General features: G+C 57.8%; 1 protein-coding gene across 2 annotated transcripts; it reads right to left on the bottom strand.

Annotated features, from left to right (window-relative positions):
• Positions 1-308: 308 nt before the first annotated feature.
• On the bottom strand, positions 309-22161 carry PIK3R6 (phosphoinositide-3-kinase regulatory subunit 6). 2 transcript variants are annotated; one of them, XM_088176656.1, is made up of 20 exons: positions 22084-22161; positions 17898-17993; positions 16822-16905; positions 15539-15630; positions 13430-13498; positions 12830-12962; positions 11822-11891; positions 11278-11461; positions 10431-10578; positions 9449-9535; positions 8393-8864; positions 7757-7850; positions 6903-7019; positions 6343-6453; positions 4669-4759; positions 3976-4094; positions 3673-3763; positions 3239-3309; positions 2029-2141; positions 309-1398 (listed from the first exon to the last, which is right to left on the bottom strand). In XM_088176656.1, the coding sequence occupies exons 2-20, from the start codon at positions 17908-17910 to the stop codon at positions 1242-1244; spliced, it is 2316 nt and encodes a 771-aa protein (XP_088032782.1). In that variant the 5' UTR covers positions 17911-17993; positions 22084-22161; the 3' UTR covers positions 309-1241. The 2 variants fall into 2 exon arrangements, with proteins under 2 accessions (XP_088032782.1, XP_088032783.1); XM_088176657.1 differs by having other exon boundaries at positions 310-1398; positions 3976-4046; positions 22084-22154.
• Positions 22162-27457: the final 5296 nt, after the last annotated feature.

The following is a 27457-nucleotide window of genomic DNA, read 5'->3' as shown; positions in this document are numbered from 1 at the left end:
GCCCGAGACTGACATGGGAATGGCCCAGTATGGACACGGGAATGGCCCGGTACAGACACGGGAATGGCCCGGTGCGTCCCTGTCCCACAGGATCCCGGGATGGCTCGGGCTGGAAGGAGCTGCAGCGATCATCGGTCCAACGGCCCCGCGCGAGCCGGGGAGCGGCGGCTGCGGCTCCGCTGGGCTCGGAGGGGACCAGCCCCGGACTCGCCCTCATCCCGGTCCGCCGGGCCACAGAGGACACAGACAGGAACCACATGGAACGGGATTGTGTCCAGGTGGAATATTCTGGAATATCCCTCGTGTGGACACTCCTCACTCTCTCTGGACAATTTGTTCAGGGGTGGTCACTGCACAGGGAAGAAATAAATCCCATGTTCAGGTGGAATTCCTGGGCATCTGTTCCCCAGCATTGTGCAAACACACGATGACAACCAACTGGCAGTTTCAGCTTGGGTTTGTCTTAATTTCTTTCAATTGGCATTAAAAAGATTGCACCCTCTGGTATAAGTCATCCATGACACCTATACAAATAATTTATCATCCATCTACATCATTTACAGCTGTACAGAACAAACTCAGACACACAGCCCACACTCCAGCCCACCTCAAAGCCTTTTAGCTTTTTGAGCATTTTCTTGGTGTGCACAAACCTCACAGAGAAGCCCTGAAGAGGCAAAGGGGTGCAGAGCCACTGTTCACCCCTTAAACCCCCCATTATCCCAACAACAGCTGCTTGTGCAGGAGTTTCCTGATGTGCCTGTGACCCTCCTGCCTCCCTTCAGGGACAGAATGTTTGCTGCCCAAGTCTGGCACAGGTGAGCACCTAAAATATTTGGGTAGTGAGGTGAAAACCTGATCCTTGCTGGGCTGTGAGACATCTCCAAAATAAATATTGCTGCTGCCAGCTCCCCGGGCTCCACAGGACAGCCAGCACCACCTGCCACGGATCTTCCTCACTCTTCCTGAATGGAGGAGCTCAAAGCCTTTCCCTGACTTGTGCTAGAGGTGAAAGCTGAGTCCTGCAGCATGGCTGTGCCCTTGGCAGGGCTGTCAGCCATGGTCACACTGTCACTGGCAGGGCATGGCTGTGCCCTCCGAGCCTATCCACCTCTGCTGGGGCAGCTCTTCCACACCATTGCCATTTAAAGTCACCGCGGGTCGCTTTTAGTATGTTTTCTTTTCCCATGTCCTCTGTGCTGACCCCACGTCATAACTCACACTGCCTTTTCCCGTTTCCTTCACTGCATGACTCCAGCAAAAGTGTTGATGGGCAGTAGCAGAGATTTGGGCAGGTACTTGACAAGCCCCACGTCTTCTGTTTCGTGAGGACTGAATTTCATGGTCCTGGTCTTCTGCAGGCAGTAGCTGGGCTCGAGGCAGGGAGACACCTCCAGGCTGGAAGAGCACAGAACACATTTACTGCATGTTCAGACCTGATCTCCGAACAAACCCCACCTCTCTGCACTGCCTGCTGGGGGAGGGCTCTCCCACTGCGGGGCGCAGCTGCTTTTATGCTTTTTCCAGCTGGGTTTGACTGCAGAGATGAGCTGTTGTGTGTGTTTGACACAAACCCAAGGTGCTGAGCCTGGCTCAGTGTGACTCAGGAATTCATAGTTTATACTGGACCTTGAACCATGCTCATCCCATGTCACTGCAGCTGCTCCAGGCACATTATTCCCACAGGGCTGGGTCCTCTCCCTCACCTGCACCTGCTGGAGACTCCCAGGCGAGGGATGCAGTCAGTGCAGAGAGCATCAGCATCATGATATAATTGATAATTCAGAAGACTTAAACTCTGTTTGTCCCTGGAGGTGTCTGTTTTTTTACTGGCTCAATGACAGCAACTTTTGTGTAAAGAACCATTTTATTCCTCACACCATCACCCGAAAACACAAATGTGGGGGAGCCCTGCTTTCCCTGGAGAAGGAACGTGGGGTTTTTGTCTTGGATGAGGATCAGGGCTCCCTGGAAGGCAGGAGGGGATGCAGGGCAGATGTGCAGAGCATGGCACCCCAGGATTCTCACCTGATCACGTCCCTGTAGGTTCTCCTGCTGTCCTTGTCCAGTCGCACTGTGAAGGGTCTCTGATCTGGGCTCCTGATCTTGATATTCCGTGTTTTGAATCTGTTTGTCACAGCCTGGATGAGGAGAGAAGGGGAAGCCTGCTGAGGGTGTCCCTCTCCTTCCCGGGCTGTGTGCCGCGTGTGACAGGGACAGAAAATGACATTTCTCTGGTTTTCTTTCTTAACCTCCGATGTGACACAAAGCAAATCCTTTCTCAGAATTCAGAACCTGGCCATGTTTTGAAAGGACAGACTTTCCAAACTGGCAGTCCCTGAACAGTCCCTGCTGTGAGTTTGGGATATTTCCTGGGGCGTGGTCTCTTCTCCATGGCCATGGAGTGTCTCTGTGGGCAGTGGGGCTGCAGCACCTCGGTATTCCCAAAAGCCAGGTGAAAATGAGCAGAATGTGCTGGCTAAAACCACCAGCTTGGAGCCAGCCCTGAGGTCCAAATGACCGAGGCACACTAATGTTTAATGCCACCCAAACTGCAGTGGTACATTACCACGGGCACATGCCTCCTCTGGGGTCTACTGGAGCTCTCAAGTAAAACAAAAAGGAAGTCAACATTTCCGTCCCCACTCTAACAAATTCATCTCTGTGAGCTGATAAATAGATTCAGTGAAATTCCTGCTCCTTGTTTATGCTTTGTTGAATTATTTTTTGTGATTCTGAGAGGAATAACACAGGGAGACTACTGCAGCTGAAGGTGTGGAACTGATGGAGTTGATGGCAGAATATAGTGCCTGCCCTGGAGCCAAGTGGGGCCAAGATTTTTTCCTCCACTTTGTCCCTGTGGTCACAGAATAACCCCAGCAGCAGCTCAGGCATTCAGGGGCTCCTGAGGCAGGATTCAGTGTGGCACTGACCAGCAGGGATGGCACTGAGCAGCAGGGAGGGCACTGACCAGCAGGAGTGGCACTGACCAGCAGGGATGGCACTGAACAGCAGGGAGGGCACTGACCAGCAGGAGTGGCACTAAGCAGCAGAGATGGCACTGACCAGCAGGGATGGCATCTGGGGTTTTGGCTCAAACATCCAGACTTTTCCATGGATAATAATTACAAAATGCCCTCCGAGCAGGTGGTCCCAAAGCCTTCTCCTCCCTGCAGGGCTGCCCCTTTCCCCTCTGTTCTAAGGGACTTTGGCCCCTGAGGATCCCACGGGTACTCACAGAGAATGACCGTCCTGCCAAGTTGTTGATCCTGATGATTTCGGTGATGGTCACACTCAGACAGCCCAGGTCTGTGACACAAGCAGAGGGTTGGTCTGAGGCCACAGAACTGCCTCAGCTCAGCCCCACGTCTGGCTGCACTGACTATGGACACATAGGATTCCATAGGCAAAGGAATTGTATGGGATCATGCTCGGGGTGGAGAGCTCAGAGGCTGTGCTTTGAAGGAAAAAGGCTGGAGCAGAGGGCAGATGCTTAAATCCTGTCTGAGCCTCAGACACATCATTCCTGAGAAAGCCCCAACCAAACCATGGGGACACCAATATTCCTGTCACTGATCCCACTCCACAGCCCAGACACAGCTGGCATCAAGGGCTGTAGCCAGATTTACTGCACGGAGCACCAGAAACCTCAGCAAAGCAGGAGGAACCCACCTTCAGCCTCCTCAGCAGGGATGGCTTTCATCAGCAGGCCCGTGGAGCGCAGGGACAGGGCCAGCTCCTTCTGACGGTCACTCAGCACAACCTGCGGGCAAGCGGCAGTGTCCTGGCAGTGCCCCTGGCAGGGGGCTGGGGACACTTTGTCACAAATACAGGGTGAGCTAAGAAGTTCACCACAGCCTCTCTGTCCATGGCTGGAGAGCAATTCCAGACAAAGAGGGACTCCTTTTAGGAGATCTGTGCCCTGCTGGGCATCCCTGGGAACAGAGACATTTGGGGTGCAGGAGCCCCCCTCACCTTCCTGTAGGTCACTGTGATATCGATGCCAGGGCCATCCAGGCTGCTTTTCTTCTTGGTCGTGTTCAGCTCTGCGAGAAGGGAACCGGGTGGGATTGAATTTCCCTCATCCCACCTGTCTGTGGTCAGCAGAGAGGGATCCTGTCATGGGCTGAGCCACCCCAGTGTCACACAATGGCCTTCTGTCTCATTTTGTCCCCTCTGTCCCTGCCTTGGGAACTGAGGCTCTGTGCCAGTGGGACGGGCTCATTGCAGCCTCTGTGCCCAGCCCCAGGGACAAATATCCATTGGATTGGACAGCAGAGTGCACTGATGGAGGAGCTGGACAGGGTTTCTGAACAGTCCAGCCTTCAAGTGCTCTTGTTCCATCTCTGGCAACTTAAGGAACTGGATTTCTAAGGGAAGCCCAGCTTGTCTCCTCAACTAAATCAGGACTCTGGCCCAACTCCCGAGTGCCCTGGAGCCAACCAAAGGCACAGACCACCAACCCTGGCTGAGCCCAGGAACCAGCAGCCACCAGGGCTTGAGTTCAGCCTGATTTCCTGGGCCCAGGAGGGACATGTTTAGGGAAGTCTGGTCAGGAACAAGGAATATTGCCCATGGCCTGGAGCTCTGCAGGCTAAGGGATGGCATGGGTGGGATGCGGGGATGGCAGGAGCCCTGTTCAGGCTGGGGCTGGTGGGACACACACACCTCTGTGGGAGGGACTGTCCTGCACCTGGGTCAGCAGCTCCGTCAGGAACACATCCTCAGCTGGGTCCTGCGCTGGGTCCCGGAACAGGACCTGAAAGAGAGACACATCCCTGAGAGACACATCCCTGAGAGACACATCCCTGGGAGGATCATCCCTGGGAGGAACATCCCTGAGAGACACATCCCTGAGAGGAATATCCCTGCCAGGAACATGCCTGAGGATGTCTCGTCTGTCACTCTGAGGTGTCACACGTGGCTTTTAGCTTCTCCAGAGCAGCCAAGGTGGAGCTGGAACCTTTCCATGGCACTCTGGGATGGGGGAACTGCCTGGCTCAGCTTCCTGAGCTGAGTGTGGCGGCCCTTGCCAGGAGCCCCGGGGACCTGGCCAGCCGAGCCACGGGCAGTGTCCCCTGCCACTGGATGTCACTGTGCTCTCAGAGATGAGCCAGCTCCTAGCCACACGCCCCCATCACCGGGAGCACTGCCCCCAGGCCAGGCTGAGATTCAGGGAACGCAGTTTCTCTCTCTGATCCAGCCTAAATCTCCAGGTCACTTCAGCCCTATGGATTATTTTCTTTTCATGGGCTCGTATCGGGCAAGGTGTGAAGAGCAGGGCCTGGAGAACCTCTGCCAGGCTCTCCTGGCCCCACAGCCAGTTCCTGTGGGACTTGGCTCACACCTGTGGGCATTTCCTGCAGCCACAGAGGAACGGGGGGGGGGGGGGGGGGGGGGCTGAGCCAGAAGGGAGAATAGGGACAGTGTTTGTGGCCAAGGCAGCCTCACACCCTGCAGGACAGCAGAGCAGCTCAGGGGCCTCTATCTGAAAACCACATCTAGAGACAGCTCCTCACCCCTGCCTGAATCACCCACACTCTCACTACCAAGTTTTACCTTTGAGGAGAGAAAGAGGAAGAAAATTTCACCAGAAAATCCAAATGCCCAGCCACAAACCAAGGCCCAGGTGCTCCAAGGACTGGCAGGCTGTGGGTTATTGGTGCAGTCCTGGGGATGATCCACCAGGAATTACCAAAGCTCTTTGCAAACCTTGTGCCAGTTTACTCAGGCCAGTTTGCTCCTGTGCTAAAATAGGTGCCACAGTGGCTGTGAGCAGATTAAAAGGAGCTCTGGTGGTGCATCAGCCTGAGCTTTGAAGGGGCTGCCAGAGGAGCAGGGAGGGGAGGGTTAATGTTGTAAGCCCGAATTTAACCCTTCTTTGCTCTCCTGTCAAATGCCATGCTCCACTCTGATACCATTTCAGAGCAAAGCTGGCAGGAAATAAATCAAATGGTGCCACAGGAAACCCTGCAAAGCCCCTGCAGGTACAGGGAGGTTTTGGCAAAGCTGCTCAGCAAAGCCCTGTTTGCTCCCAGCATCTGATGCAGGAGGAGGTACCAGGGCTCCTGAGCACCCCAAACCCAGCAGAGTAGGAAATCTGTGACCCTGTGGGGAATTTCAAGGCTCCCTTTGCTGAGCTGAGATCCTGCAATGGCCCTGCCAGGACCACTGGCTCCAGCTGAGCTGAGCTCCAGGGTTGCCAGCTCTAGGAGCTGGCAGGGAGGGATGAGCTGGGGGAATGGGGATCCAGGCTCGGATCTGCTGGGAGCCCCCAGACCCTGCTGGCTCTGCAGCAACTCTGCCAGCCCTTGCAGGGCCACTGAAGGCTGTGCCACCCACCTTGACAGAGTGCACCTGGAAGCAGACGGGCTGGGTGCCCATGCGGGTGTAGTAGGCGATGACATCGGTGAGGAACAGGTCGGTCACCAGGGCCCTGCTCGGCGACGACGGCTGGGGGGCAAATCACAGGCTGGGTCAGCCCCTGCCACTTCTCAGAAACCCTGCCACAAAGTCTTACACCTTCCTGGGCACAGAGTGAGGAATGAGCTGTCCTCTGGCCTCGCCACTCACAGGGCGTGGGAGCTGCGCCCACCTCTCAGCCCTTTCTGTGTAGGCTGCCAATGTTGGCTCAAACTGCCGGGAAATGAGAGCTGGGGGGATTTCAGCAAAAGTTTCCTCTCTTGAAATCTGCCATTTCCTGTCCCCCGGTCAAAAAAACCCATCACAGCAAATGGCTCTTGTGGGCTGGGGCAGTGTCAGACACGGGCACCTCCTGGCAGGGCCCTGGGGAGGGTTTGCAGGAGAAAATCTCAAGTCTGGGGATGGAGAGCCCTGCAAGGCACAGACCCCTCCTCAGGTGCTGCAGGTGTTTTCAGGAAATGGGGAGGTTTTTCTCGTACCATGGTGGCCAGCTTGGGGATCATGTGACACAGGGTGTTGATGTTGCTCTCGTACCAGGGGTCAGCCCTGCTCAGGTACCCGGCCACCTCACACAGCTCCTCGGGGCCAGTGTGGTCCTGCAGGGGAAACACAGCTCACAGTCACTCCAGCCTGGGGATTGTTTGCTTTTACTGAGCTTGTATGGAGCAAAACGTGAAGAGAAGGTCCTGGAGAGCCCCTCCCAGACACTTCCAGCCCTAAATCCAGCTCCTGTGGGACTTGGCTCACACTTATGGGAAGCCTCCTGCAGCCGAGGAGGAACAGGGGGGTTCACAATGTCAGGAGCCATGAGGAGATACAGAGACCTGTGAGATTCCCCCATCCCTTCCCTTTCCCTGCTTCACTTCCATGGGGAATGAAAAAAAGGAATACCGATTCTTTTAACAGCCTGATTGTCAGGGTCACAGCTAGCTCTGGGGCCAGCTTAAAATATCCTAAATGCAATTATTTATTTACCTCCGTCTCGAGGCTGTGCGAGGGGAAGGGATGTGCCTGACATAACCCACAAGTAGAGACTCACAGACCTAAAAGCGGGGCCATGGCTGAAGAGGCAAAGCCCTCACTGAGCAGCAACTGCTTCTCCTCAGCATCTGGGAGGTGGGAAAAGCAGCAGCCCTTGGCTAAACCTCACAGATCCTCCTGCAGCTGAGGCCTGGAAGCAGAACTGAAAGAGCTGTGACTCCAAACTGGCTCCAGCACCTCCGTGTTGGCTCCCACCCTCCTTGTTCTGGGACCAGGGCAGGAACGGGCTGGAGTTCCTGGATCCCCCTGCTCTTGCCCAAACACCCATCCCCAGGCTCTGCCCGGCACTGACCGCAGCGGGGTGTGGCTGCCCTGCCAGCACGGGGATGTGGTAGAGCTGCAGGTTCAGCCTGGGCGTCAGGAACACTCGCCGGGCTTCCCGTTTCCTGAAATGAGAAATGAGATGTCCCGAGGGAAGAACGTGGCTCCTGGGCAAGGCTGGGCAGTGCCAGGACACTGCGGCTGCTCTGCCACCTGCCCCCTTCACTGCCTCCTTTCCCAGGATGTGCCCTGGGTTCCCAAATCAAGCAAGGGGAGGTGATGGGGAGAGTCAGAGAGATTTTGTCAGGGCCTGGTGTTCCTGTGCGCCCAGCTCTGCTCCCCAGGCTGCCCGCACTGTCACCCACTCCCACCCCACCCCTGGGGAACCTGATGGGGACAGCCGGCTGGGAAACGGATTCTCTGTAGAATTTTCCCCTTCGACATGGGATAACACCTTGCCTCGTTCGTTGTTCGTTTAACCGAGCCCACGGACAGAGGGGAGGACTCGCTCTGTGCATCTCTTGGGCCAGGAGAGCAGCCGGTGGCAGTCGAACAGCCGGGTCCCAGCCCACCCCAGGGAACGCTGAGCCCAACCCCGTCCCCGGCCACCCCGGCGGCTCCAACAGCCTGAAGGGCAAAGCCCCTGAGCCCGGGCGGCCCCAGGTACCTGAGGGAGTGGAAGGCTTGTGCCAGGCGGCCCAGGATGCGATCGTCCCCCAGCAGCACCACGCGGGCGGTGTGCAGCCTCTGGAACGGGGCCGCGGGCTCCGGCGACATTCCTGCCCTCCTGGGCAGCTTCCCGGGGGGCTTCCCCCCGGGCACAGCGCTGCCAGCCTGCAGCAAGGCCACGCTCTCCAGCGGGGACAGCTTCTTCTTGATGCCACCCTTCCTGTGGAGCCGGGAGCGCTCGGAGTCCGCAGCGCAAGGGACACAGGGGGCACAGGGGCCGCAGGGCTCCTCCTGCGCGGGCAGGTCCCGCTCGATGCCACTGTCCGTGGACAGCACGGAGAAGCGACTCTGCTCGCAGCAGCCGCAGTCCGTGAGCATGTCCTGCATCTCGAGGGGGTCCAGCTCCTGCCCGAGGCAGTCGGGCTCGCAGCTCTGCGACAGTGGGCGGAGGAACAGCACCAGCTCCTTCCCTGCGGGCACGGAGCGGCTTCAGCAGGGACAGGCAGGCACAGCCGGGCTCAGCCCTGTCCCCCGCGGCTTACCCCCTCCCAGGGACACCGCAGAGCTGAGATCTCTGCAGCGGCTCCAAGGGCACTCAGCCCTTCAGTCCCACTTCCCATTGAGAGAGCTCAGTACCACTCCAATCCCAGAATCCCAGACTGGTTTGGGTTGGAAGGGACCTGGAAGATCATCCCGTTCCCATCCCCTGCCGTGGGCAGGGACACCTTCCACCAGAGCAAACTGCTCTGAGCTGCATCCAGCCTGGCCTTGGAGACTGCCAGGGGTCCAGGGGCAGCCACAATAAAGTCAGGTACTCTGGGCACATCCTGCTGCAGCCCCAGCTCCTTCACCCCTTCACACCCCAAATCCTCTGACCCGGCCCCAGCAGTCCCCAGGAAGGAGGGCTGGAGCAGCCAGCACAAATCTCCACGAGCTTGGCTTGGAACAACGGTTCCAAAACTCCCTGCCCAAGGGTCAGGGCTAAGTGACCCCTGTGGGACAGGATCCCCAGGCTCAGACCTCACCCAGCTCCCCCCAGCCCCGGGGCACTCACAGAGCTGCTCATCTTCTGTCCACAGGTGGAAGCTGATGCTGGGGTTGGGCAGAGGGGTCCCCTGCAGCCCTTCCTGGGGAGCATTCCCTGGGAAAACAAGGATGCTTGGAGCACATGGGAGCATTTCCCCACACAGGAGCATGAACTCCCAGTGCTGAGCACTGGCTGAGCAGCCCTGGGGCTCTCCCATCCCAGTGTTCCTGGCCAGATGTGAGGCTGTGAAGCTTCTGCTCTCACAAACTGAGCCCTCATGAAGTGTCTACACCATCGGTGGGAGGGAGAAATGAAAAGGGCATAACTGAGGCACGGGCAGGAGTGAAGGACCTCACTTTGCAGCCAGCAGAGAGACTGCAGAATAAATAAACCTTCCTCTAGCACTGAGCCTCCAATGCACGTGGTGATCTGAACCCTCTGATCCCACCAGCACCGGCTCTTTTAACCCGTGAGAGCTCTGTGGCAATTGTGGGACAATTTAATACTCATTGCCCCCAAAAGGTGATGGTCCCACGCCCCTCCTGGCGCCACCGGCTGCTCCTCCCAAAATCGTTCATTGAGACACTCTCCAGCCTTCTGGGGAGGGGCTGGGACACAGGGAGTAGCCAGCAGAGGGACCATGACCCCATTTCCCTCTGGCTACCCCAGATCTGTGAAGGATTGGGATTTTGTTACAGTTTGTGCAGCTCCAGTGGCGCCAGGCTGGAACAGAGCATGGCAGGGGTGGCAGGAGATGGCAGTGCCACCATCCAGCACATCAGAGAAAGGTTTGGGCAGGAAGGGACCTTAAAGCCCATCCAGTTCCACAATTCCTGAATCAGCAGCAGGAATTTCCATTGTTCCTTTCCTCAGTGACAAATCTGCCTTCCAGGGCCAGTCCTCCCTACTCGCTATGGGGTCACTGCAGGGAACCTGATCCTGCTGCTAAAGGGACACAGTGGGGACACGAAGGTCCCTGTCCCAGTGGGAATGTCTGCCTGGAGCTCACCTGCGGGTGAGGAGCCCAGGAGGTCGTGGTAGATCCTCTCCAGCCGTGCCGTGTGCTGGCCCCGGTCTGAGTTCCCCTCGCTGCCCGTGCCCTCCATGGCTGCCACCACCTGCTGGAACCAGTGCTCCACGTCCCCTGGGGGCAAGGCCTGTTGGGAGAGGGGCTGTGAACACCTGGAAACAGGGAATAGTCCATGGGCACGGCAGCAGAACGGGCAGAAAGAGCAAATGAGTCCTGCAAAAATTGCTTCCTAGGGGACACAAACGTTCTCTTGTCCCCAGGACAGACGCTGGCTGTGCTGGCTGCTTAAAGCTCCTTTGCTGGCAGCTTTGCAGCTGATGGGCACTGTGTCCCTTGGGGCATCCTCAGCAGTGCTGGCACTTGGGGTGACTCTCAGGGGATGGGGACAGCAGGCACAAAAAGGTGTCCTTGCAGTGGAAAGTGCCGAGAGCTTCTGCAAAGTTTCTGAGCAGACATTTCTGTTACTGTGGCCCCACAGCTCCTTCCAGGAAGTTTTGGAGAAAACAGATTGAAACCTTTCCCCTGAGAGGTTCCTGCAGTGCCCAGGGACTCCCAGAGGAGATAACAGAGGCTCTGCTTCAGCTTCAGCTTCTGCAAAACCAACACTCAGACTAAAGGTTCCAAACTCTGGCTCTGCTGTAGCTACTGTTTTCCATCTGAAGGGTGTTTGGGTTCAATCCCAGCCCAACTCTGGGGCTGCTGGGGCTGGAGATCAGCGCTGAGGAGCTGGGGGGGTTTCTGTACTTGCCAAAACACCTTTTGCTTGTCCAAGGTGTCCAGCCAGAGCAGGACCAATGGAAAAGCACCGGAGGAGCTGCTGCATTACCTGGAGTCGGGCCCTGAGGCCGTGGATGTCACAGGTGTCACCCAGAGCTGCCTGCAGGGCGTGGGTGACCACACAGCTCATGCAGCCCTGGGGGCTTTGGGACACCTGGGCTGCCTCGGTGTCGGTGACCAGTGCATTGCAGATGGCTTCGGGCAGCAGCTCTGGGTCAGCAAAGATGAAAATCCTGGGGAGGCAGCAGGGTGGGGAAATGCAGATTCACATCAGCAACATCAGGGCTGGCAGGAGCAGCTCACGTCTCACTTTTTCCAGTGTTGCTGTTGATATTCCCCTTCTCCACCTGTCTTCCTGCCAAGGGCAGCTCCCTGCCTCCCAAAATAATTTGGGACACAGGAGGAATGTGTCCTCTCAGTGCAAAGTTTTAGTGAGGTACTGGATGTCACCCAGCTGCGTCCCCCAAGACCATGTGGTTTAGGCCCAAGTTGTCTATTCCAATCAAGACTAATTCAAAGTGTTGGAAAAGGACAGGTTTCCATAAGAGACCACAAAATAAAAGCACCAACCCTCCCCGAGAGGCAGCACTCACTTCTCCTGGTAAGGGAACGGGGCGCTCGGCAGGCTCTGCTCAGAGATGACCATTCTTTGGTACAAGGTTCCTGGGAAGGGCAGAAACACACGGAGTGGGAGCAGCAGGAATAGTGCAGCTCTCAGGGCTGCCCAGGGCTGCTCCCAGGTGTAGAGGCTGAGGTGGCTCTGCCAAGTCAGGGAACACCCACTGAGATGAGATTAAACAGCCAAGAATTGGGCCAGAGCTAAAAACAGCCAAGGACAAAGATAGGACAGGCTCCAGAAAAAGAAACCCCCTTCTATTCTGGGATGATTTCCTGTGTTTCCCTTCCTTTGTTTAGGGCTTTATGAGCTTGGGAGCAGAGTAGGAGGCAGGAGGAAGAGCTCTGTCCCCAGGGCCACATGGCGACCATATTTGGGAGTGTCTGAGGAGCACCAGGGATCTCTGGATCAGGAGAGAGGCTCTTTCCCTCCCCCTGCTCAGGGGTGAGGATCCATCCACCTGCCCTGGCCCAGGGACAATCCTCCTGTGAATCCCGTGGTGCTCTGAGGGGAGCCCTGCTGGAGATCCTCTCTCTCCACACTGAGGCATTCCTGTACCAAAAATCAGGGAGATAAAGGTGCCCCTTGGAGCCCCAGCCAAAGCAGCGCTGGGGAGGAGCATCTGGGGTGCTGGGGGTGGGCTGAGGCTCCCCAGAATGGCACCAAAATTCCCCACCAGGTTTCTCCTGTTTCACCTCCCCCTCACAGGGTGTCTGCACCTTGCTCTGCTCTAAAGGATTGCTTTGAAAGGCTCCTATCAAAGAAAATTTTAACCAGAAGAACTTCAATGAGAGCAGAGAAAAAGAACACAAAAAAAGAAACCAGGTGTCCTTGTGCTTGCTTCCTCCATGGGGCTGTTCCCTGCAGCCACCACTGACATCTCAGTGCCCATGGGGCTGCTTTAGAGCTGATTTTCTTCAGGTCATCCCTCGAGGGCCCAGCCCTTCCCAGTGTCAGGCTGGGATGGGGCAGGGCACCCCCTTACCTGGTGCTGTCCTCTCCACCTGCAGCCTGCTGGCATAGTCCAGCCCAATGGTGCAGAAGGGCTTGGGCAGGGTCAGCAGCCTCTTGCAGAAGTCATAAACCCTGGCACAGAGCTCATCAGGGATGCAGGGAGCCTGCAGTGGGACAGGGAGTGACAGGCAGTGATCCCCAAATCTGCCCCAACACATCCCCCAGGCTGGGAAAGCACCAAATTCACTGCACCAAATTCACTACGGATTTAAATGCAAACCACGAAGCAGAATTGGGCCCTGCAACAGTTTGGGAACCTCCAGCAATACCCACTGAAGATTTGAGACACTTTTTTTTTTTTTTGCCAGGTTGTGGCTGCCTGCACCACCACACACTGAAAGGCCTCCAGAAAAGGGGTCAGGTGGAAGGACCTGGCACTCTGTGTGTCACAGGGACATGGGAAATGCACAGCTGAGCCCACCCGGGGTGTCCTAGGGCTTTGCTGCTTCTGAGTGGCTGTTCCAGGTGAGTGGCCCCTCCTGTGGCCCCTGATGTCCTGGCTGCTGGCCCAGTGAGGCCCAGGGCAGGCTGGTGTATCAAGGTGCAGGTCCCTTGTGAAGGCACAGCTCACCTGTATAAGGGTGTACATCAGCGTGTGCAGCAGGGGGATGATGTAGTGCCGCAGGTCCCCTCGCTCTGCCTGTGGGAGCAGAGGGCAGGGAAGGCACAATCAGGTCCTGGCAGGACTATGAGCTGGGCAGGAGCAGCCCCAGAGCTCCCAGGATGTGCCAGGTTCTGTCTCTGAGCACAGGAATTCATCCTGGCTTAGGGGGTAATCCCTAGGTCGGGGTGGGCTTTGGGATCCCTCTCCAGGCTTTTAGGGTGGGTAGGATGTCCCTGGGGAGGGGCACAGGGGATGGTGGGAGGGGGTGAGAACAGGTTTCTAACTGAGCTCCTTTCCACTCCCATGGGGACACAAAACCTCCGGGAATATCCTGTCTTGGGTTTGGGGGTGTTTTGTTGGGGATGGGAGCAGAGGGAACAGGGAGATGTTCCCATCCTGTGTCCCAATTCCATGGGAATCCCCTCCCTGCAGCCCCTCCCTGCAGCCTGGCCTGGCTCTAACAACAGCTTCAGCATTGGGAATGCGCCTGGATAAACCTGGGAAAGAGATTCCCACCCCACAGATAATTCTGGCCCCTTTCCTCAGGGCTGCTGAGCTGATGGGTCCGAGTTAAATGGAGATGATGGCAGCAAAGCCTGAGAAAACATCAATAAAATGAATTGCAGGGAACTGCTGAGTTGGTATCAGCCCTGGAGGAACTCAGGCATGAAATTGCCAAATTATCATCCCTGCTTGGTGCTGATGGCTCAGAGCTGCTGAGGAGTGAAAAAAACCACAAAAGCCCCAAGTGACAGGGATTTCCTGGAAGAGCTTCAGGGAGAGGAAGAGAATTAGGGAGCAGGAGGGATGACACCCCTGCTGGGCATGGGAAGAGAAGAATGACAGACTCATAATAGCTAGAGGGGAGGACCAGCCTGGCTTCTGCAGAGGAAAACAGCCCTCAAACCTCAGCGAGAATCCCTGAATCCACAGCCAAGGGTGTTCCTCTCTGGATTTGTGAAAGGCACTGGATAAAATCCCTCCCCAAGGCAACGATGGAAGCTGAACTGCCACAGCAAAAGAGAGAGCCCAGAAATAACCCCAGAGCTGCTTCAGAGGCTAGGACAGGGATTGGGATCACTGCTGGATATTCACAAAACTGGGTGGGATCAGGGCTGGGCTGGGACAGGGATTGGGATCACTGCTGGATGCTCAGTGCTGGGTGTGTGCACAGGGACCTGGGCAGGGCTGGCACACCCCGGGGGGGGAACTCGGGGATCCTGAGGGAGGTGACAGGCTCAGCAGGGTGCTCCAGCCTCCCAGGTCAAAGGATAAATAGCAAAGATGCAGAGAAAATGGCCCAGGGGGGTTTCTGGACAGGGGACGAGGAGTGGGGGCTCAACTGTGGGGTGAGGAGGAGCAGGAGGAGAATGAGGGCTCTGGGTAAACTGAGGCAGGCTCAGAAGAAAGCAAAGGTGCTGCTTCTCCACACGTCCCCAGCCCACGAACCAGCTCACAGCAGGATGCAGAGGCTGCTGCAGGTTTGTACCAGAGCAGAAGACGATGTGAGAAATCAATGAAAGCAGAACCCAGCACAGGTTTCACCGATGGCTCCAGGGCGGGTACAGGGTTGGGTGGGGTGGAAATGAGAGAAGTGGGGGAGCAATTTCTGCTCTACCTGAGGCCACAGAGGGTGGAGTGGGGGAGGTTTGGGGTGGTTGGGAGGGTTTAGCAGTGTGAGGGCTGCCTGCCGTGGGCTGCTGTGCAGGGAGGAGCCTGGCGGGTTCCTGCCTGGCTCACTCTCTCTTCAGGAACAAAGCCTGGCCCCTGAGCATCGCTGGGACAAGCCTTGGGGTCCTGCAGGGTTTTTCACTTTGTGCGGAGTCCCAGTGCCCAGCCAGGCCCCAAAGCCCTAAAACCCCTGTCTGGGGTGGAGTTGAGACCATCCCTCTGCCTCCCCCAGCTCCGGCAACAGAGGGGCCAGCCTGGCATGCAGGGCTCTAAGGTAGCACTGTCCTCTCTGAGGTGGCCCTGTCCTCTCTGAGGTGGCCCTGTCCTCTCTGAGGTGGCACTGCTCCTTCTGAGATGGGACTGCTCTCTCTGAGGTGGCACTGTCCTCTCTGAGGTGGCACTCACCCTTTCCAGCTCCTTCACCAGGATCCTGACCAGCACACAGCTGGTACTGGGATTCTGGTCGATTTTCTTATGCAGGGTCCAGCGCAGCATTCCTGCCAAGGGAGAGCCAGGGAAGGTCAGGTCACCAGGGGAATGATCCGGGTGAGTTTTCCCAGGGGAACCAGGGACCTGAGCACCGCAGTGCAAAACATCCCCTCTGGGACGCTGCTCTGACATCACTGAGAGCTAAATCAGACTCCTCTGCCCTCTGCTTCCACCTCTGCCCCTCTGCAAGGGCCAGGCCAGCCCCTGCCCTGCTCCAGATACAGCACTGATGTCTCAGATCTAATTCTGGGAAACCAGGAATGGCTCCTGGAGATCCTAGGGCTGGGTGCTGGAGCAAAGCAAGGATGTGAAGTTTGTTTCCTGTTCCTCTGTTGTTCTGTTTGTGCCCAGCTGCTTTCCCCACCAGCTCCAAGGAATTTGGGATCCTGCTGCTCCCAGCACTGGTCCCTGGCTGCCAACAGCTCACCATCACAGCAGGGACTACAAAACCTCTCAGCCCTGAGGATGCCATGGCTCATTTCAGGCAAAATCAAATTTAATTAACTAAAATATCCTGTGAGTTCCAAGGAAAATCAATTTTTCAAATTTCATTAGGCTTCCCCAGGCTGTAAGATTTTCATCCCTCAAACGTGTAACACAGAGGAACCAAGGGATTCCTCAGGGACGAGCTGGGCAGGGCACGGCAGAGGAACAGGATCCCGGCAGAGAGGGACCTGGAGACCCGAGCTCGGGGTTCCCTGAGCCGGGCAGGGCTGGCTGAGGGGTCGGTGTCAGCCCTGGGGCTCTGCATTTGTGACCCAGCTTAATGCAGGACCCAGGGTGAGCGAGGGCTGTGCAGGGGGGACAGACTCTGCGGGGGCTGTGCAAGGGGGGACAGCCACGAGGGGTGACAGCAACGAGGGGTGACAGAGGCTGCAAGGGCTGTGCAGGGGGTGACAGCCACGTGGGGTGACAGCCACGTGGGGTGACAGAAGCTGCTGGGGCACATATGCAGCTGATGAAGGATTTGGCATCTCCAGGAGAGGGTCAGGAAGGGCAAATGAGTGAAGCCACCGTGTCTCCAGCTGGCTCTGAGAGGGGACTGGGGATGTTGGGGTAGGCAGTGCCAGCAGAGCCCGGGCAGTCCCAGTGGAGCCCCGGCAGTGCCAGCAGAGCCCGGGCAGTCCCAGTGGAGCCCCGGCAGTGCCAGCCGAGCCCGGGCAGTGCCAGCCGAGCCCCGGCAGTGCCAGCCCCCTCACCTCGGTCGCTCTGGCAGGAGGGGTGGTGCCCGTCCAGCTCCCGCAGCAATGCCCGTACCCGCCGCAGAATGTCCGACTCCACCTCTGCAAGGGACAACGGGGACGTGAGCAGGGCCAGCACCCCCGGGAGCCAGGGCAGGCCAGCCCCGGAGGGGACACGGGGACAGACCCCTCCCCACGGCCCTCAGAGCCCGGGGGAGCCGCGATGGAAACACAGAGCTGTGCCCAAGGCTAAGGAGCGGCTCGGAAATGCCACCCCACGGACTGGTGGCACTGGAGCCAAACTGGGGAACAAAGTGGCCCTGCAGGGACGTGTGGCAGAGGAGCCCTGAGAGCCCTCCTCTCCCCTGCGCAATAAAAACCTCACATTTAATATAGAAAGGAACAAAATTGAAATTAAATGAACAGCCCAGAACCCAGCACACAGGAATTAAGCCATAAAAGACTATTTGAAATTTCCGGCTCTCTTCCTTTATGTGTGTTTGCAATCACCAGGGGAAGCTTTTCCTGAGCACTGATATCAATCCTGTCCTCTCCTCCTGAATCAAAGCAACCCCAGCACTGAGGGTCCCTCACAGGGAGCAGAGCAAAGAGTTTGACCAAGCACAAACAAGAAGCACTTTGATCTAAAAACAGCAAAAAAAACCCCAAAAAAACAAAAAAAAACAAACCAAAACAAAAAAAGCCCCCCAAAACCAGCAACAAACAGCAGTGGCTTAGAAATGGAATAAAACCTTTCAGCATTGACATCCTGACCCTGGGAGAACAACAGCACATCTGAAACAGTGTGAAAATGGAACGTGGGAGGGAAATGGACCAAAATATACAAAAAATAATAATAATAAAATATAAAACTACTTTAAAACTCAAATGTTTTGTCAGATCTGAGTGCCCCACACTCAGCACTCAGTGCCCCTGCACTGATTTGTGCCTCATTTCCCATCTTCCAGCAGCACCTGCCAACACCTTGGAAAGCATCCAGGTGTTTGAACAGAGGAAAATCGAGGTGTAAGAGGTGGGGAAGGGTTAATTCATTGGCTCCCCTCCCCAGCCCCGGGGAACTCAGCATCACCCACCTGAGCTGTCCATGGCTGGGCTGAGGCTGCAGCTCGTGGGGCACTGCACAGAACTCCTCACGGCACTCAGGCATGGCCTCGGATCCGGGACCGTGCCTGCAGAAAATGAGGACACACTCGGCTCAGGTGGGGGTGGAGATCCGGGTCAGAATGAACCTTGAGAGAGCACAAAGTCACCAGCACCCCGTGGGGCAGAGGCAGAGCCCTAAGGGGGAGCACAGGCTGTGTTTGGGGCAGAAACCTCCAGCTCAAAGCTGATCCCATCGGGATATTTGGCCCCCAAGGCCTCCTGCAGCAAGGAGCTCCCCAGAGATGAGCAGCAGCACCACCGAGAAGGACAGGGTCGGGATCCTCATCCTCCCAGGATTTAAGAAATGTCCAATTTAAGTCAAAATTAGTCTGAAATGCAAGGTTTATCTTATAATAAAAAGGAGGGGAGAAAGCCTGAATTTCCATGACTTAAGATTTTTTTTTCTGTTTAATTTTAAGAATTAGGGCCAAACTCCACCCAGGTAGTTCCTAAATCTGTAAATCTCCATCACCAAATCCAACAACTCTGCAGCTGCAGGAGGAGGGACACGTGTGTGGGGGGGGTTCCTGCCGTCACTCGAGCCCCTGAGCACCCGCAGGCTCCAGGACCCTCCCCAGCCCCGCGTGGGCTCTGTCCCTGCCCTGGGGCTGGTGAAAGGCGCTGGCACTGAGCCATACCCGCGGATTTCCATCACCCAGCAAGCTCCGAGAGCGGAGAGGGCAGGGGAGGAGAGGACACAGTGTGACAGTCCCCTGCCTTCCCCTGGCACCAGCACTGCCCACCCAGGCACCACCCGGGGTGCTGAGCCCCTGGGCAGAGCGGTGGGCACGGGCGGGAGGCTCCCAGGGCCCGGGCACTGCTGACCACAGCCAGGAACGGGAATGCCAGTCTGGAACACAGGAGACCCTCAACCGAGCCTCCTCATTTCCAAACTCCCGATCGGCCCTTGAGTAGGGCTGCAGAAGGAAGGGGATGGCTCTCCTAATGCCTGCCGCGCACAGGACACCGAACGCCACCAGCGGGGTGGCACGGCGGGGAGGGTGGCACTGCCAGTCCCAGGGTCCAGCTCCTGCTGGGAAAGTCCCGAAGCCACGGGAGACTCCCGGCCCTGCCCTCGGGCTCCTCTGGGCTGCGCTGCCGGAGGAAGCAGCAGCTAAATGCGGTTGAAGGTGTTGGTGACTTCCCACATCCGCATCCTCCTGGCACTGCGGGGGTGGGCGCTGCTGGCCGGCCAGAGCTTCCAAATTTAGCAAAGACCAACGTGAGCTCCGCCTGCCTGAGAAACTCTGGTTCTCGGTTCACCTGTCTGCTCCAAAAGGGCTCCTTTTCCTTCCCGGCAGCAAAGAGCAGCTGAGGCTGAGCCCACGGTGCACCTGCCTGCTCCAAGTGCTTGGGTCTCCCGGGAAAATTTAACATTAAAAAAAAAAAAAATTAACATAAAAAAAAAAAGTGGTCCAGAGCACTTTCAGAACCCCGTCACGCTGTCTAGGGGAGGACAGGCAGATGTCATGGGAGAAGAGGATGAAAGGACACGCACAGGAACAGGCTCTGAGGAAGAGTGGGGTCAGGCAGGGTCCAGCCAGGCTCCAGCCATTAATTCTCCCTTGGCCAGGAACAGCACAGGAACCCAAATGAGCAGAAATTCCCCCTTTTCATGGGAATGTTTTTTACCAGCAGAAGAACCCAAATAAGAAGAATTTCCCCCTTTCCCTGGGAATGTGTTTTACCTAAATGAGCAGAAATTCCCCCCTTTCCCTGTGAATGTTTTTGACCCAAATGAGCAGAAATTCCCCGTTTTCCCTAGGATTGCTTTTGACCAGCACAGGAACCCAAATGAGCAGAATTTCCCCGTTTTCCTGGGATGTTTTCTGCCTGCTGTGCTCCCCGAGGCTGAGGGTACAGCCCTCAGCACCGGCTGTGCCTCATCCCAGATTCCAGCAGGGCAGGCAGGGATGATGCCAGCCCAGAGGAAGGGGAGAGCTGGGCACCAGAGCCCCCCACTCCAAGCCTCTCTGTCTACCACAGCCCCCTGAAAGGATCCCTGGCACGAGGAACGGGAATTGTCCCCATTTCTGGGGATGGACCCTGCACTGGTCCCAGCACCTGCTAGACTCAGACCCTTCACCTGGGAATTCCTCCATGCTCCCAGAAGGCTGGGAAGGTTCCCTGATCCACACCAGGAGAGTTATCTGCTCTGTCTCCCTCCTCCCCTGGATCTGCTCCCTCCCCTGCAGCAGACACGAGGCACAGCTCATCCCATAACTGGGTATTTTGCTGTCTGCCAGCTCAGCAAGACCAGAGCCTTCTCTGCATTCATCCCACTTCTTTGCAGAACTGCAAATCTCCACTTCCTCTCTGCAATTCTTAAAATACCCATGGCATCAGCTGGATTTTATTTCTTTTGCAGGGAAAATAAATGAAAGAGGAAGGGCAAGAAGAGAAGTCGCAATTCTCTCTTCAGGTTTCAATAATTCCGAGATTCATCGTGAAAAAACCCTAAATGACCCCAAAGCCACCTTCCCCAAGAGTTTGGGGCAGTTTTGGGGAACACCTGGCTCTATTCTTAAAAGTGAGGGACTTGGCAGTGAAAGCGCAGCTCACCCTGGACCCTGGCAGATAAATTCACGGGTTAAAGGGAATTGCAGGGTTAAAGTTCCAAACTACAGGTGCTGGAGATGGCGAGAGCAGGACCTGGCTGAGCAAGGGGTGCTGAGCACCCCACAAGCCCCTCCTCAGCCCTTCCTCTGCAGGGCCCAGGGTGGGGAGCAGTTTGTACCACTGCTCTGTCTCAACCCAGCTAATCCAAGGTGAAGTTCTGCCCCATTTTGGGATCCTCCAGCCTCTGCCTCCCTCTCACCTCTCCATCCTCCCCCTGCTCATCCCACGGAAGCTCCTTCCTCCTAAGAAGGGTTCCCCATTTGCTCGGGCCTGGGTGTGCACAAGGAAATTGTCGCCTCCCTCCAGGGCTGTCCCTTGCCTAATCCTTACAGATAGGGAGGGACACTGAGGACACCACCCCAAGTGCTGGGGACACCACCCTGAATATTGGGGACACCACCCCGAGCACCCTTTCCCTTCTCTGAGGGCTGATCACGAGCACCAAGGACATTGTCACCAGGTGGGTTCCAGCAGACCAAACATCACCCTGTTGACTTTTGGGCCCCTGCAGGGTCCTGGGCAGCAGCAGATACAGCCAGCAGGTCACTGTCCCCATAGGGTCATCGGTCCCCATACAGAGCCCAGGCTGGGCTGGTTCTTGTCCTCCACCAAGGAGGATCCACATTCACTCAGCCCTTGTTAGGAACCACTGGAGGAACAGTTCATCCCTGCAGGAAAGCACGGCCCCGTCCCCACAAAAGGGTATTTCCCTCTCAGCCCCGCGACAGGGATTGAAGATGAGCCCTCTGTGAGGTGAGACTCACCCCTTTGGGGTGAGACTGAAAATCCCATTCAGAGGGACAGGGACGTGTCCATCCAGGTGAGCCACTTCAGCCCCCCGTGGACAGAAGGGACTCAGGCTGGAAATGTGGGGCTGCACAGGCTCCCCAAAGCCCTCCTGCTCTGTCTCACAAGCTACCAACACTGTCACTAAACCCCAACAGCCCCCCGACCAGGTGAAACACGAGAGGCACAGAAATAGCTGAAGCCACGAAAGAAAACCTAACCCCAAACCCTTCTGCGGTGGGAGCTGGGCTGGCAGCAAGCGAGGCTGTCCTGGGAAGCTCCAGCGAGTTCAGGATCCTCTCTCTGCTCCCGGCACACCAAATGTCCGTACCTGGAGCTGGGCTGGCCACAGCCAGCCTGGAGGATGTCCCTGTCCCCGTCTGCCCGAGGACAGCGGTGCCACAGCGGGACATGGAGCACATCTCCTCGCTCTCCCTACCCCGGTTATATTTATCCACTCCAAAGCCATCTCCCCACGCCTCCCGCAGCCCGTGTTCAGTTACAAATTCACCTCCCGGGCACGGCTGAGCTTTCCCGGCGCTGTTTATCAGCTCCACCACACAGAGAGAGGAAAGCCGCGCCTCGCCGCGGCACAGGAGAGCGGCTCTGCCCTCTCCCCATCCCATCTCCGTCACCGCCCGGCCCCAGCCCTTCCCACCCTGCCGCAGCCGCCCGGGCTGGCCCCTGAACAAGCAAGCATCGCACACATACCATGGGCAGGATGGGCGAGAGCTTCAGTGCCGGAGCGTCCTGCGGGAGCCGTGGGGAGTGCTCAGCCCGAGGGGACACACGGGCACATGGGCTCCGAGTGTCGTCACGGCACGACAAATGGCCTGGGGACAGCCCAAATCCGCCACCCCTCCGTGCCGCCCTACCCCGTCTGCCCGCGGCTCCTGCGGGTGAGGCTGGTTCTGAAAGCGGCACTTCAGAGCCTGGCACGGCTCCCGGCACCGGCACGGCTTCCGACACCGGCACGGCCCCCGGCATCGGCACGGCCCCCGGCACCGGCACGGCTCCTGGCACCCGCCCAGCCGGGGCTTCTCCTGGAGCACCGGGATGGGAGGGGATGGGATGGGATGGGATGGCAGTCGGGGGGGGGGCGGGGGGGCGGGATGTGGGAACTGAAGGGCCGTGTCCCCCACGCCACACTGAGGATCTGACATTGCATCCTCTGGGCTGCTCTAAACTGCAGCTGGCAGATCCCAAACGCTGAGAAATGGTTGCAGCAGCATCCCCTACACCCCTAGTCCCTTAATCCCTACACCCTTAGTCCCTTAATCCCCTACACCCTTTAATATCCTACACCCCTTAATCCCCTACACTCCTTAATTCCCTACACCCCTTAATCCCTTCCACCCCTAGTCCCTTAATCCTTTCCATCCCTCACACTCCTCACATCCTCACCCCAGGCCAAGCTGGAGTTGCAGGGGACCCCACCAGCGGCAGATGCTGCATCCTGTTTGCTCCCTCCTCTCAACCCCTGTGAGTCTGCCAGTGCAGCATCCACCATTTCTGGCCTGGATCCTGAGCTCCAGCCCAGCTGCACAGCCCAGGTAGGGAAGCAGGACAAAAGCAGCTGTCCCTCCTCCAGCCCTCCTGGCTGTCCAGGCCACAGCAGCTCCAGGGTCCCCTGAGCACCCTGGCCAAGGATACAGTGAGGGCAGCACCTGCTCCTCTCCCTTCCATCAGCTGCTCCTCGAGCTCTCAATTCAAATGAAAACTGGGCAAAACTTTGGCTATGAGAATCAAACCCCAGAGAAAGATGCCCTGCCTCCTCTCTGGCCCCTTTGGCCACGCTGCTGGAGTGGACAGACCTGCAGGAGAGCTGGGAGCACCACGTGTGCTGGGGCCCAGCCTGAGCCCCACTCCTGCTGTGATTTCCAGTTTTAACTCCAACCCTGGCAGAGCTGTGGCTCCAGACAGCTCTGAGATGAAAGCAGATGCTCTCCCTTGGGCTCTTACTGCCAAGGAGGAGAATCTCGAGCCCAGACTCAGCTTTCCAGCATCTCTTTGAGGCTCTGCTTGCCTGCTGGCTGCTCTGGGAACAGGTCCTGCTAGGGGAGTCCTGCCCGTGGAGGGGAGAGCATGGATGGCTCTTGGGGCCAAGAATGAAACAGGAATTAATTCAGGAATGAAACACCTTCACTGGCACTGCAGCAGGGGTTCACAAGCCCACCAGCTCTGGATGAGCCCCCAGGCCTTTGCTGAAGCTGTGGAAGTCCAGCAGCTTCCTGGACACCACCGACTGTTTGGAGACTTCCTTGCCAACGTCACATTTCATTCTTCCTAAGGAGAGGAAAGAGTTTTCCGGAAACAGCAGCTTTTTAGATTTAGCATCTCTTTCCATCCCCAGAGTCGACTTTGGAAAAACAATCACAAGGAAAAAATATGTGTGATTTGAAAGCCACTGCCAGGATTGTGCTCACAAACAGCCCAGGCAAGCACTGTCCACCTGAGGGGAAATAAAAGCAAGGAGAGCTCAGACTTCCAAATGCGGCCAACCTGGGAGTGGCCAGGCTGCTCTCCTGGGGTGGCACAGCTCTTCCCAGTCTCCCTCCAGACCCATTCCCTGGGCATTCCCTCCCTTGGACAGGACTGGCACCAGCAGAGTCACTGGGAGAGCCCTGCTCTGTCACAAACATCTCTGTGTCACCGGCTGGGACAGAATAATGTCCCAGTGTCCTGCTCTGTGCAGGGTCACAGGACTGTCCTCTCCATGGCAGAAAAGCTTCCCCAGCCACTGCTGGGAGCTGCCCTCAGACTGCCACAGTGGAGGGGACTTGGGGAGGGCACAGAGGAATGGCCTGGGGGTGACAGGAAGAGGGTGACAAGAGTGGCCACAGCCACGCTGTGTGTGGCACCCACCCCTGTGGGCAGTGGGTGACCGGGCAGGGGGTGTTCTCTTGGGACTGTGGGGACAGTGGTGTGACAGCTGCTGCAGGCAGGGCACAGAGAAGCCCTTAGCAAGGAAGGGATGAGAGTTTAGGGCTGCACCAGGACAAGGAGGTCAAAAAAGGGGATTTAATTACAGGGTACAGGCACCAACAGCCCCCTGTGCTTTCAGTGAGCACCCCAAAACTCCAGTCTGGCCTGAAGAACTCTAGCACCCTAACCCTCAATCAAACCTAGTCCAGCACAGATCTCTGCCAGCAGCTCCCCTGCCCCCTCCAGGTTTGCGAAGCGTGTCACACCTCAGAACAGAGTTATGACTCAGCCAGCTCAGACCCTGCCTTCAGAACAGCCAGGAGCAGCAGCACAGCTCAGCAGAGCCTGAAAGCAACAGGGAAAGCAGCCCCTGAGAGCGCCCAGGCCGAGTGGGAGCTGTGCCAACCTTAGGAGGGCAGGACTTGGCCAAAACAAGGCTCCTCTGGGGTCAGTGCCCTCCCAAGCACTCGGAGCAGAGAAGTCCAAGGGAAAATCAGAGTTTGGGTGCTGCGGAGGTGTCCTGCCCACATCCCACGACATCCAGTGGATGAAAAGTCACCGTGGCCTTGTCACAGCAGCAGCTGTGCCCAGAGCTGGGGGGGAGGTGGGAGCCTGAATCCACCTGAGCTGGGGCACGGGGAAAGCCCTGCCAGGGGACACCCCTGTCACACGGGCAGTGACACCACATCCCAGCAGGGCTGCTTTGAGCTCATGGGATTCCAGGGGGAACTCTCTGAAAACAGCAGAGAATGTGGGAGCTGCTGCAGCAGCGATGTGCAGGTTGGTGCCTGAACACGAGCCAGTCACGGCCCTTCCATGAGCAGAGGTGCTCTCATTTGGAGGCAAAGTAAGAAAGCAGTGTTTGTGTCACAGAACAACCTGCACAACAAAACCACTGCTGGCTGCCTGTGCCCTCTCACTAGTGCGAAGACAAGTCTGTGAGATATCAGAGGTGATAAACCAGTCCTGGAAACCCAGGGGGTTTGTTCCTGTGTTTCAGGCTTAGTCAAGAGGAAGAATCCCAGAATCGCAGAATCGTTTAGGTTGGAAAAGACCTCCAGGAACACCAAGCCAAAGATTTCAGTGAAAGACAGAAAGGAAAAAGAGCTGAGCTGAGCTGCACAGATGCTTGGAGAGCTCCCGTGGGAGGGAACAGCACTGCGGGGAGGTAAATGGCCATGGTGAGATGGCTCTGAGCAGCCAGAGGATGGAGGAAATCACTCAGGGCAGCAGGACTAAGCCCTGCCTGCTGCAGATTGGCTCACGTGCATTTGTTCGCGGCTCGGGCCTCGAACATGCAGATTTTTGCTTCCTTTCTGGACGGGGCCGTGCTCTCTGCTCGTTATCGCCGCTGCCATCGCTCTTTATTGCCCTGTCACTGCTGCTCCGGGCCCCAGGGGACAGTCGAGGCGCCGGGCCAAGGCCAGGGGAGCTGGGCAGCCACACGACAGCACACACAGCCAGTGCATGTGCATCACCCCCGGCCGTGCCAAAATCCCCAGCGCAGCCCCCCGGGGGTGCCGGGGGTGGCACTGGGCAGGTCACTGTCCCTTGCAGCTGTTGTTCCGCACGGAACAAAGCCAACCAGCAGGGGCTGGTGCCGCAGCAGCCCCGGGGATGGGGTGGAACTCACTCCCTCACCCAGCAGGGCTGCAGGGGTGGCCGATGGCCCGGGATGGGGCCAGAGCAGCGGCGACACCAAACCCAGCCCCTCCGCGGCACAGACAGCAAAATCCCTGCGCTGCTGTCTGGGACAGGCTCCAGGGCAAACCCAGTGATCCCGCCGGCTGGCAGGGGAGCTGGCAGAAATATTCCTGTAGCAGCACATTCCCGATCTCCTGCACCACCGCTGCTCCCTCCCCTCGTTCGTCCCGAGAAAAGGAATGGCTCTGTCCCCATCCGTGGCTTTCCAGGTTCTGTCACCCCTGGCATGCAGCGCTCGGGCAAAGGATGCCAGTCCCGAGCAAAGCGCTCCGCAGTGACAGGACCCGAGAGCCGCGGGGCCGCTCCGGGGAGCGGGGACACAGGGCAGGCACAGGATTGCCCAAGGCCGGAGCCGGCAGCACCGCCCCCTCTGGGGCTCTTACCTTGCTCAGGGAGGGCACCGGGGGCCCAGGGAGTCACAGCCCCCCCCCGAGGGCCCGGCTAGCGCGGGGGACACAGCAGGGTCCCACAGGGAACATGGGGGTGCCGGCGGAGCCGCGGCGGCTCCCGGGCTCTGCAGCCGCTTCAAAGCGTGCAGGGCAGAAAGGGAAGCGCCGAGTTATTTCGAGACGACTTCCTCTTTCGCAGAGAAGTCCCCCCTTGACAGAGCTGTCTCCGTGTGGGTCTCTGTCGCCTGGCGTTCCCCGGACGGGCGGGAGCAGGGAAGGAGGCTCAGCCCTGCCCTGGGTCCAATCCCTTCAAACCAGCCGCGCCGGTCGGGCCGCTCAGGGGTGACTCTGTGAGCCCTGGCACCGCCCCGGCACCGGCCCTGGCCCTGGCCCAGCCCCTGCTGTGCTGCCAGCCTTCCCAGACAGGGACAAGCTCCGCGCTGCTGCTGCCCAGTGAGGCGCAGAGAGCCTGGATCTTCACACGTCCCAACAAACAGCGTTGCTCCGGGACACCAGGAGTCCATCCAAAGACACTTTTCCAGCCGCCCATTCCAGGCGCGGTGTTTGTGCCCCTGCCTGCGCCTCCCGCCCGCAGCATCTCCCACATCTGCTTTTGCTCAGAGCCCCTGGGGCTGCCCCGGCAGCTCTCTGCCTGCTGCCAGCTCGGGATGCAGCCTGGCCAGGGATGGCGGGCCCCTCTGGACCGTGTTCCTGGAGCGCTCTGACCCTGCCCGGACCGAGCCCGGAGCGCTTCTGGCCGTGCTCAGCAGAGTGTCGTTGTCACCGCGTGTGACTCAGGGTCAGGAGAGCGGGACTGAGACTCAGAGCCCCCAGGTGAGGCTGCTCGGGGCTGCCCTGGCAGTGCCCTGGCGCTCGGTGCAGACCGGGATCTGTTTGCAGGCTGGCACAACGCCGGGCTGGCACACGGGAAGGCTGTGGGGGCACAGCACACCCCGCCCAAATATGGAGATGAACGCTGCTCCCTGTGGGATGTAGGGCAGGGCGGGATGAGCCCGCAGCCCTGACAGCCCGGGCAGCTGCTGGAGTCCCGTGTGCCCCACGTGTGT

This window comes from Sturnus vulgaris, chromosome 20 (assembly GCF_052056855.1).
Source record: "Sturnus vulgaris isolate bStuVul1 chromosome 20, bStuVul1.hap1, whole genome shotgun sequence".
Lineage (NCBI taxonomy): Eukaryota > Metazoa > Chordata > Aves > Passeriformes > Sturnidae > Sturnus > Sturnus vulgaris.
Note: the sequence above shows the minus strand (reverse complement) of the source record. Positions and strands in the feature narration are given on the sequence as shown.